Genomic DNA, 12,183 nt, shown 5'->3' with positions numbered 1-12,183 from the left:
AGGTCATTGACCTGAGTCTGGGTCTCCAATTAGCCATGGCTAATTGGAGTAAAGCCAAGACAGATAGACAAATAGCAATGAATCCTGGTGTCGCTGGTTGTTTATGTGGAATGGAGGTCATTGACCTGAGTCTGGGTTTCCAATTAGCCATGGCTAATTGGAGTAAAGCCAAGACAGATAGACAAATAGCAATGAATCCTGGTGTCGCTGGTTGTTTATTTGGAATGGAGGTCATTTACCTGAGTCTGGGTCTCCAATTAGCCATGGCTAATTGGAGTAAAGCCAAGACAGATAGACAAATATCAATGAATCCTGGTGTCGCTGGTTGTTTATTTGGAATGGAGGTCATTGACCTGAGTCTGGGTCTCCAATTAGCCATGGCTAATTGGAGTAAAGCCAAGACAAATAGCAATGAATCCTGGTGTCGCTGGTTGTTTATTTGGAATGGAGGTCATTGACGTGAGTCTCTAAGCTCAGCCAGAGTTAACCCAGCTCTAAATGGATCCCTGGAGAAATCTGGGGAAGGTGGACAGGAAGGGTATGTGAAAGCACAGGATAATAGGCCCCCAACCCTCCTCTGTGCTTCCTGTGCTTCCAACCCTCCTTTCTGTTTTATGGCCCTGACGGGCCATAAAACAGAAATCAGCGCCACTGGTAGAGACTTCAAAGTTCAGTGCCGTATTCTATTTTTTCGATTTACCTTAAAAATGTTTCCCTAGCATTCTTTCTTACACATGACTTTTTTATTTTCTTTTTTCCAATTTCTTTTTTCCAAAAATCAGAATTTCATGATCCGTCTATCACACCTCTTTATTAATCCATTCACTTTTTTTCATCAACCATTTGGGATTCTTTTCATTCACCATAGAGTTAGAAGTACTTTCACCATTCATCATAGAATTCACCATAGAAGTACTGTTCCCCACAAATTAGCACCGCCGAAAAATAATACCTAATTCCTCAAAATACAGCACACATTCCCAGTTCGATTGAGGTCAAAACCTTTCATATTTCAACTAGTATCACTAATAAAAATTGTACATATTTAGAATCGAAATCGAAAAAAGTGAGTTTTAGCCTAAAATTTTGTTTATAGAATATTCCGAACACATTTATGACTGCTAAATTTTAAAAATAAATAAATTCAGCGTTAGGGGGGAAAATCTACTTTTTTTCAAGTATTTAAAATTCAGTAAGTAACGCCATTTGGAATCTTGAAGTTGTTCCCAATACCTTCCAAAGCTAGAATGTGCACCCCCTGACTTTTGAAGGAGCAGGCATAATGACCACGACAACTTTTAATTTCGTTAAAAAAACTCAAGGTTCCTGATTTTATTTTAACTGATTTTTACTTCACATTTTTTTCAAGATTCCAGTTTATTACCATTTTTCAGGCATTCATGCAATGTTTCTCAATATCATTCATCTTTTTTTATCCAGTCGAATGAGAGAATGGAGCAAAATTGCAAAATATTAATAAAATGTTAAAATTATTAATAAAATTAATAAAATATTTTCGACATAATACCTTAAATTAGGTATTTTTTCCAAGACTACACTGCCTTTCTATGACGAAAAAATAAACGTTCAAATGGGGATAAGTCCCTTTATTATGCCCCCCCCCACGCCTTTTTCCCAGAATGCATCATATAAAAATTTTGAGATAGACATTTTGTTAAAAATAGTTCAGTCAGACAACAAAAACTCCGGTGTCGACAGAGCCCCAAGGGCCCAAGGACAGGCGTTGTAAGTTATGACTTGGGGTTATATAGGGTTCTTAGGGAAGGGATGCTTGTATAAACTTCAGGGAGGGCTCATTTGATTGGAAATTGTAAGTTGTAGTTTACTTTTTAAGAGTCAAAAGTGATAGGAGGGCAGCTAGCCTTCCCCCATGCCCTTTTCCTCCAAATGCATCAGACAAAAATTTTGAGACAGCCATTTTGTTAAAAATAGTTCAAGGGTTAGATAACAAAATTTCCCGTGTCGACAAAACCTTCCAGGGCCCGAGGGCAGGCGTTGTATGTTATGCCCTGGGGGTATATATGGTTCTTATGGAAGGGATGCTCGTATGAAAATCAGAAAGGGCTCATTTGTTTGGAAAGTGAAAGTTCTAGTATACTTTTTAAGAGTCAAAGGAGATCGGAGGGCAATTACCCCCCCCCCGTCCTTATTTCCTCAAATGCATGGAATAAAAATTTTGAGTTAGCAATTTGTTAAAAATAGTTAAAAGGTTAAATAACAAAAACTGGTGACGCCACAACCCCCCAGGGCCCGGGGGCAGGCGTTGCAAGTTATGACATGGGGGCATATATGGTTCTTGCACACATTTGTTTGGAAAGCGAAAGTTCTTGTCCACTTTTTAAGAGTCAAAAGAGATCGAAGGGCAACTAGCCCCCCCCCACACCCATTTCCCAGAATGCATCAGATAAAAATTTTGAGATAGTTAGTTTGTCAAAAATAGTTAAAAGGTTAGATAACAAAAACTCTGGTCTCGATAAAACCCCCCAGGGCCCGGGGGAAATCGTCATAAGTTATGCCCTGGGGGCACATATGGCTCTTATGGAGGGGATGCTCGTATAAACTTCAAAGACGGCTCATTTGATTGGAAATTGAAAGTTCTAGTTCACTTTTTAAGAATAAAAAGTACTCAGAGGGCAGCTAGTCCACCCCCTCCCACTTTTCCCCCGAATGCATCAGATAAAAATTTTGAGATAGACATATTGTTAAAAATAGTTCAAGTCAGACAACAAAAACTCCGGTGTCGACACAGCCCCCAGGGCCCAAGAAAAGGCGTTATAACAAAATAATCGGAGGAAATCGATAATCCTTCCTCGATTAAAATAATCCGATCTTGGGCCCCCAGGGCCCAAGATCGGAGGGCAATTAACCTCCCCCCCCCCCTTCCACGCCCTTTTTCCGTAAATACATCAGATGAAAATTTTGAAACGGCCATTTTGTTAAAAATAGTTAAAAGGTCAGATAACAAAAACCGTGGTGTTGGAGAGGCGAGGCGAGGAGAGGAGAGGCGTTGTAGTTATGCCCTGATGGCATATATGGTTCTTATGGAAGAGATGCACGTATATACTTCAGAGAGGGCTAATTTGTTTGGAAAGTGAAAGATTCTTGTTCACTTTTTAAGAGTCAAAAGAGATCGGAGGGCAACTAGCCCCCCCCCCCATCCCACACCCTTTTCCCCAAATACATAAGACAAAAATTTTGAGATAGCCATTTTTTAAAAAATAGCTAAAAGGTTAGATAACAAAAACCCTGGTATCGACACAGCCCCCCAGGGCCCGGGGCCGGTGTTGTAAGTTACGCCCTGGGGCATATATGGTTCTTATGGAAGGGATGCTCGTATATACGTCAGAGACGGTTAATTTGTTTAGAAAGTGAAAGTTTTTGTTCACTTTTTAAGAGTAAAAAGAGATCGGGGGGTAAATAGCCCCCCCCCCTCCCCTCACTCTTTTTTCCCAAATGCATCAGATAAAAAATTTGAGATAGTTATTTTGTTAAAAATAGTTAAAAGGTCAGATAACAAAAACTCTGGTGTCGACACAACCCCCAGGGCCCAGGGGCAGTCGTTATAAGTTAAACCCTGGGGACATATATGGTTCTTATTGAAGGAATACTCGTACAAACTTCAGAAAAGGCTCGCTTGATTGGAAATTGAAAGCTCTAGTTCACTTTTTAAGAGTCAAAAGAGATCTAAGGGCAATTAGCCCCCCACACTCTTTTTAAGCTAGCTATTCAAAATTTGAGTTAGCTATTTTGTTCAAAATCGTCCGAATGTCAAACAGCTAGGGCTCCAGGATTGAATCCCCCCAGCCTTGGGGAAAAGGGCTATAAGTTACACTAGCAGCCCATCATTAATATATAAAGCTTCTATGGAAAGCGGGGTCCTATAAACTGTGGAGGAAGTTCATTCGACCGGAAACCGAAATTTATTATACTCCTTTGAAGAACCGAAAGTGATCAAAAAGTAACAAGCCCTCCCCCCCCCCTTGTGCCTTTTTCCCCCAAATGCATCGTATCAAAATTTTGAAATAGCCATTTTGTTCAAAATAGTCCAAAATTCAAATTACTATAACTAAGGGGTTGAGAAATCCTCCGTAGCCCCTTGGTCATGGATTGTAACTTATGAAAGTTGCCTATTATTAGAATATAAGGTGTTTATGGAAGGGGTGGTCGTATTAACTTTGGAGGGGATTCATTCGATTGAAAAATGAAACATTTAGTTCATTTTTAAGAGTCAAAATTGATCAGTAGGCAACTAGCCCACACCCCACTTTTTCAAAGGGCATCGGGTCAAAATTTTGAGATCGCCATTTTGTACAAAAAAGCTCAAATACCAAATAACTATGCTTCTGGAGTTCAGCCCCTCCTCTACACTTAGCCCAGGGGAAATTACTCTGAGTTGCGGAACTTGCTTATTGTTACTTTGACACTTTGTTTACTTCAATACTTGGATTTATTGATTTACGTGGCAACTCTGATTTACGGTGCAAGGGCTGTTAGTTATTCAAGTTGCATATTGTTACTTTGATGCTTTTTTAAGGCTACTTTGTTAATTTTTTACTTTGATATTGCTACTTTGATACTAGTTTTGATACTCTGATGCACAATTGATGTTGGAAAAAAAAGTTTGATTTTGAAATAGGAATTTTTAAAAACTTGAAACTTTTTGCAATCAAAAACGAACAAAAATTAACTAAAAAAAAATTTCCAAAAAGGAAGTTTTTCAAAGAAAAGTAAAAGCGATTTTAAACTCAGCATCAGCAGATACAAATACCTATTCAAATTCAAACTCAAAACGACCAGAAATTACTAAGCGAGCAATGCTTAAATTGAATATGCAAATCAAGCTTAACACGAACAAAAATATTTTGCTTTGAAGTATAAATGAAACCCAAAACGAACAGAAATTAAATAAACAATCTATGCAAACATATATACAATAGATACTAATATAAATGAATGAATAAATCTTAAAACGGGTGAGACATAAATTGAATATGCAAATCAAGTTTGAAACGAACAAAAATCACTACAAACAAGAGTTTGGGTATCGCCTCCTTCTCACACTGTAACAGTCTAAAACCTACTGCGTCATTGGCGCTTTAATGAAAACGACTTATATTACAAATATTTTCCTTTGTACTTAATATTGAAAATAAAAATTTAATTACAGTAAAATTTGAACTGACGAGCTTTCAGCAATTAATATCATTATACATTACATATTCAGGTTAATTTATTAGTTCTTTCTAAAATTGTTCAAGACGAATATAGTCTCACTACAAACAAGAGTTTAGACCCTGCCCCCTTCCTTAACTGTAAAAACCTAAAGCCTACTGCGTCATTGGCACTTAGCTGAAAACAAATTATATTACAAATATTTTCTTTTCTAGTTCTTACAGTATTGAAAATGAGAACAAAATTACAGTGAAATAAAATCTTGAACTGATGGATCTTTCAACACATAATATCATTATATAACAAATTTTCAATTTGATTTTGTTCATACTTTCCAAGACTGTCCAAGACACATATAGTTTTCAGTAAAGCGCCAATGACGCAGTAGGTTTTAGACTTTTACAGTGAGAGAAGGAGACGATACCCAAACTCTTGTTTGTCTAATCCAAAGAAAGATTTCAATAGGCTACAGCTATGTACCGTAGTACCACAGCAACAGCCATAAAGATTCATAAAGCCATAGAGCACCATTACTTACCTTTTTGGGTAATACCAAAGCTTAACAAGCATAAAATACAAGAGCTTACCTTTTTCATAATTCCAATAAATTGATGACGAAAGTCACTACTTTGGCAGAAGAAGTTCAGATGAAGAGCTTGTTGGATAAGCTCCAAGTAGCTTCTATCAATATGTTCTGACGTCTTTGGACTTGCAGTAATCAAACGAAAGCAGTTCAATCGAACCTGTCAAAAATTGGTTTTTGAATAGTTCTTTTGTTCTAACGTTTTTCAAGTGAAAACATTAACAAAACTTAATGTTAATATTAACAATCCCAGCCACCTCCCTTCCTCATGTGCCCTATTTTTAAAAAGTTTCCATACTTTCACATGATTCTTTACAGGGACGGATCCAGGATTTTTTTAGGGGGCGGGGGCGCAAAATAGGTTGATCCAATAAACTTACGTTAGGAGCAAGTTTAATTAACGCAAACTTGCGTTAATTAAGTAAATTACACTACTTTAGACTACGTTAGGGGGGGGAGCGCGCCCCCTCGCCCTTCCCCCTGTATCCGCCACTGATTCTTAAAAATTCATCCGATTTCACTGCTTTGATGAATTTTGTTTGCCTACCCTACAGCTGAAATAAATTCCTGCGTACACAAATTGTTTGTGTCTTTTTTTTATTTAATTTTAATGTATCAATTTTAAATGTATCAAAAATAATGTGAATTTGTTTTTTAAGATCGAATAGAATATTTACTTCCTTTCAAATTTATTTCGAGAAATGGTGTTTCGGAAAATAGGACAGTTCTACATAAGCGAAAATAGAAATAACAAATATAAATAAAGAAGAATTTAATATTAATTAAATCTATTTATCTTCAACTAATGATGTTAAATACGTAAAAATGCAATATACAATATATTCAATTACAATGAATTATTAGTTGATATAATTAAATAAAAGTATAACTTCAACGGTGAACGACACTTATGTACAATAGCTGAAGGTGTGTATAGCTGATGATTATTGAGTTGTACCCAAACTGAAGTCAATGCTAAATTCTATACCACAAAACTATAAACACAATTTAGTATATTAAATAATATAGTAAAATTAACTAATAATATTAATTAATTAAGTACTAATTGTTATAACTTAAAAGGAAATTATAGCTCAGCTTTAAAAGACACTAATCAAGAACACCGGAAAACCGTTCATCAATACAAACCTTGTTGTTGCTAAAAAATATACTGAATGTCAATAATTACGAGGTTTCAATAAGTTGGACATGTATTTTGTAATGACAGGTATTTAACAGACAAAAAAGCAGAGATCAGCATTTACATATGATGTTTTTTTTTTTAAGTTCTTTTATTTCCGCACAATATTGGAATGTTTATGGTGTCCAACGGTATTTTGGGACATTTAGGACATTAATCGACCAGAGCCTAAAGGCGAGAGGAACCTGGTCGTCCGTTTCATGAAGAAATTTTCATTTATTCATTTTATGAAATTATCAGTAGATTTCGGCTTATTATATTTTTACTTTAAGAAAAAAATCTGTAATTTTGAAAGGAAGTATTTCTATTGTGTCGCAAGAGCAATACTTTGGTTTTGACCAAATATTCATTTGTATTTAATAACTTTATTTAATATTTTATTTGACTAATTGTTTTTAATTTGTTACTTAATTATTATTTCAATTTATTTATATGTATTTTTATCTAATTTAATTAATTATTTTTCTAATCCGCCGAAATCTTAAAGTAAAACTATTCGTAAAAGTTTTCTTGTGTGTAGCCATCTTTTAAAAATGGGACAGAACCCCATTTCTCGCACAGTTTTTAGTTTAAATACGGTCAGTCGAACGAATGACTAAGACTATCTTAGACAGTTACTCTGAAAACATTTAACAAATATTCTTCATCCTTTCAATGCACCCACGTTTCAGAAGCATACTTGACCCCTGTCATTACCGAGGCTTCCAATATTCTAATCTTGATTTGCAGACTTATCTTCCAATTCTTCCAAACTTTTTCCAACTGTGAAAAAACACTCTCCTCTTGGCTATTCTACTGCATCCACCGTCGTGGCTAATAATACTACCGAGGTGAGTAAGGCTATCCGCATGATTAATTTTCTTGTAACCTAATTTTACCTCTTCCCCGTTATTGATTCCTAGACTAAGCGAGTTGGTCTTTTTAACATTTATCAAACATATTCTTGCATCCTGAACTCTCAAAACCTCCAAAAATCATTCATTTTGCTAAAATTTTGATCTAGATAACTCAATTCATCTGCAGAATCTAAGACAAACTATTTTAAGAGTATTTTCTAAGACTGACTGTTTTACCTAAAACTTTTCAGACCTGACTATTTTTGCTAAAATTTTGATCTAGGTTATTCAAATCATCTGCAGAATCTAAGAAAGACTATTTTAAGATTATTATCTAAGACTAACTATTATCCAAGACGGAACAGACACAACCCTCAGCCGCAACCCTCAAGGCAATTGATGTCTTTCAGTCGAAGAGCCTGAGGAGGATCGAAGGTCTACGATGGCTCGACTTCGTCAGCAATGAGAAGCTGCTGCAGCTCATCAAGCAGTCTCGGTTGTGGACCCGAGCAGTTGAGCGATCACTACAATGGTTCGGACACCTACTTCGAATGCCCCCAAACATACCTTCGAAAACGATCCATGACTTCGACCCTGTTAAAGCCGGTTGGAAGCGACCTCGCGGCCGACCGAAAAAACGATGGTCTGACAGCCTGTCCAAGTTCCTGACGATGACAAATATCAGGTTGAGCGATGTGCAAACGCTTAGACATAAGTCAAGTCAAGTCATGAACAGACAGACGATTTTACAAACCAGAAAATGATGAATATGGAAACAGTCTGTTTATCATTGCCCACCAAAAAAAAAAAAACAACAAACAAACAAACAATGGCTAAAAATACCAATTTTGTATAACCAGTTAATAAAGATATTACCATAAGAGGCCTCACCTTGTGGTCAGCAGAAATAAGAAGGTTTCGAAGGACACAAATCTCATCCTCTTTAGATGCCTTAATTCCATTTCTTTTGCAAACAAGAAGAAATACTAATGCCACTTCTAGTTTGTCCGTTTCAATATCTTCAAAGCCAACATTCGAATCTATATTTATATAATTATATAATTTAGATTTACATATATAATTATTTGTATTAGTTGAACAATAAATATTATTATTTTTGCAACTGATATCATATTACCTATATAAGTATTTATTCAATTACAAAAAAGCAAAAAAGAATGTTAACAACTTGATAGCTCAATGATTTCTAACCCGACTCTTGTAGTAATATAAAAAAAAAAAAAAAAAAAAAAAAACTCTGCAGAACACAAGAAAAGTACCCTTAAAATATCATGTACAAATAATGTGAAAGAAATACTGTTTTATTAATCTTATATAATTTCACGTTCTTGCGACTAATGGTTCGAGCCAGATTGTTGCCAGCGCATGTAGCTTAACAGCTCTGCTCCTCTGAATAAAATAATTTATTTCAAAGCAGTGGCAGATCCAGGGGGCGCAGGCCCCCAAACGTACTCCAAAGTAGTGTAATTTACATAATTAACGCAAAATTGCGTTAATTAAACTTGCTCCTAACGCAAGTTTATCGGATCAACCTATTTTGCCCCCCCCCTAAAAAAATCCTGGATCCGCCCCTCTTTCAAAGGGAGAAGAAGGGGCAAGGGGGCTTTATCAAGTGCGATGTCAACTAATGTTAGAAACAAGTTCAGTCTATCCGTCAACATGCCAGCAGGGTTAGTGGGGCAAAAAGAGCAGTAAAACATTCGGATTCATGTCTTGGTGGCACCAAAGAACATGTCAAAACAAATAATTTTTTTATGATTATAGATTCTACCTAATCAAGTCGTTTTTAGCGTAATTCTTTTTCTATATATTTAAGTACATGTTAATAAACTTTCAAATGGGGATAAATCCATTTATTTAGACAGTGAAAAAAGAGGTACAAAAATCCAGATATTTCGGTCACATGTACAGCGACCGTCTTCAGTAGATGTATTTCTACTGAAGACGGTCGCTGTATATGTGACCGAAATATCTGGACTTTTGTACCTGTTTTTTCACTGACTAAATAAATGGATTTATCCGCATTTGAAAGTTTATTTGTTCGTCTTAGAACGGCAGTGTGGTCTAAGAAAACAACACCTAATTTAAAGGTGTTATGTCGAAAATAGTACATATTAACTTTAGAAATTAACTCAAAATTTAGTTAATAAAAGGTTATTTCATTTAATCGATTAAATTAATTAATTAAGTAATATCTCAGAAACATCTAAGGCTTCAATATACTCAAATTACGCTTTAATTCCACCTTGAACAATAGTACATTAGAGGGGGGATTCGGCTTATAGCTTCTCTCTTACTTCCAGTAAACATATAATAAATAAAATGTTATTAGTACAGAGTAGCTTATTAGTGTTTCTAATTGAAAGAGAACACATCCCTCTAATAAGTTTTAGTTATATTATATATATGCAAACCGAAAAGAACGTCCTACTGGAATTCTATTCCAAATTCCATAGGTCTATATTTTCAAAAAAGGTTCTTTTAGGAAACTTTTAAAGTTTATAAAATTTACTTTACAGAACTTTTCTTTGATTGATTAACACATCAATCAGAACACGAACAAGTAAAATTCCAAATGAGGATAGATCCATTTATTTAGACAGTAAAAAAAATAGCTGCAAAAGTTCCGATATTTCGATCACATATACAGTGACCGTCTTCAGTAGAAATACAAAATAATAAAATTGAAACTAGCTTATTTATACACAGCAAAATAAATAACTTATCGGGTCATTCACAAAATAATGAACTTCCGGATTATTCACTAGATCATTTTCAGAGAGAGTTCAATGATAAAGTTCATTCAAAGTCTTGATGCAAATTTCCTTCTTTAATCTTGTCCAAATATAAAACAAATTTCTATTGAAGGTAACAAAGCCTTCCATGTCTTCTAATTGCAAACCAAATGTTGAGTTTATAGTTGTTTACTGGGTTGGTCTCATTTCCCCATCTATACGATGTATTTTCGCAACGCTAGATGTTACATCGAAGATGTTACGTCATATAATTATTTTTATTCATTTACCTTTTGATTATCTGGCACTATTTAGCCCGTTTCAATACGCCTAAATCACCCATTAAATTGACCTTGAATAAGAGTCCATTAGTGGGTGAGATTTAACCCACCAATGGGTTAAATTGCTGGTGTTGCAGGACACCAAAAGGGTGCACTATCGGTAATAGATACAGTCGGCCCCAGCTAGGGACAGAGAGGAGTGGCTTACCGCTGTCCCGAAGCCAGCCAAGAAACCCCTTCTTTAACTTTAATGATGAATATGAATAAGAGATCAAATATGAGAACCAGTGCTACCGCGTCCGGGGTAACCGACGATAATGCGTTAAGAGCTACCGCGTCCGGGGCAGCCGACGACTCGACAACCGTGAATCGCACGAATATATCTACGTTGAAAACTCCAACCCTGGAGGCTATTGTTTCTCTAAAAATAACTAAGTCAATAGGTACCCTCAACACTAGAACCCTCGCTAAACAAGGAAAAATAGACCTACTCCTAAGAGAGATAAAACGGTACAGCTGGGACTTTATCGGTATCGCCGAAACCCATTTTCCAGTCACTGGTGAAGAGAAACATGGAGATGTTACCCTTCTACTTTCGGGACGTAATGATGGGAAACATCGACAAGGTGTAGGTTTCCTACTATCTAATAGAGCTAGAAAATCCTTTATCTCCGTAGCCCCCCCTCACGGAACGGATAATCATCATCCGCCTGAAAGGTTCGCCCACCAACCTCACAATTATCCAAGTATACGCTCCGGATTCCAGCAGAGACGACGAAGAGTCTGAAAACTTCTATCTCCAGCTTCAAAGTCTAGATGATTCTGTCCCTAAAAAGGACATAATCTTTATCATTGGTGATTTCAACGCCATCGTTGGAAACAACCACACAGGACACAAAGATGTAATGGGCAAATTTGGACATGGAAAAATGAACAGAAGAGGAGAACACCTTATCGAATTCTGCAGAGACAGCGATTTAGTCATTACAAACACACTGTTCAACCACAGACCTCGCCGTACGACATCCTGGACCTCACCGGATGGAAAAGCTAAAAACTTAATAGACTACATCCTCGTGTCTAGACGCTGGAAAACGTCTGTCCTAAACACAGTCACGCTACCTGGTGGCGACCTTGACAGCGACCACTCGCTTGTCATGTCTAGGTTCAAAACAAGACTTAAAACAGCATCAAAGTTGTGTAAGGAAACCCCCAAATTTCGAGTAGATCTACTGAAAGACGAGAACACATGTATGACCTATATCACCATTCTATCAAAAAAAATTTCGGAGCTCACGTCGAGCTCTCCACCTATCCTGTCTAAGGAAGATAT

General features: G+C 36.3%; 1 protein-coding gene across 4 annotated transcripts in view; it reads right to left on the bottom strand.

The window, feature by feature from the left end:
* Positions 1-12,183, bottom strand: part of THADA (Thyroid adenoma-associated protein homolog) — a 223,851-nt gene that overhangs the window by 108,133 nt on the left and 103,535 nt on the right. For all 4 annotated transcript variants that reach the window (XM_089092152.1, XM_089092155.1, XM_089092153.1 and 1 more), the window contains exons 10-11: positions 8,705-8,853; positions 5,781-5,936 (exon numbers count right to left, since the gene is read on the bottom strand). In XM_089092152.1, coding sequence (XP_088948278.1) covers positions 5,781-5,936; positions 8,705-8,853 — 305 coding nt within the window. The remainder of the gene's footprint in view (positions 1-5,780; positions 5,937-8,704; positions 8,854-12,183) is intronic.

This window comes from Artemia sp. Qi Xiang Cuo, chromosome 7 (assembly GCF_049724085.1).
Source record: "Artemia sp. Qi Xiang Cuo chromosome 7, ASM4972408v1, whole genome shotgun sequence".
In the NCBI taxonomy this organism is placed as follows: Eukaryota; Metazoa; Arthropoda; class Branchiopoda; order Anostraca; family Artemiidae; genus Artemia; species Artemia sp. Qi Xiang Cuo.
This window is presented reverse-complemented; position numbering and strand designations above follow the sequence as displayed.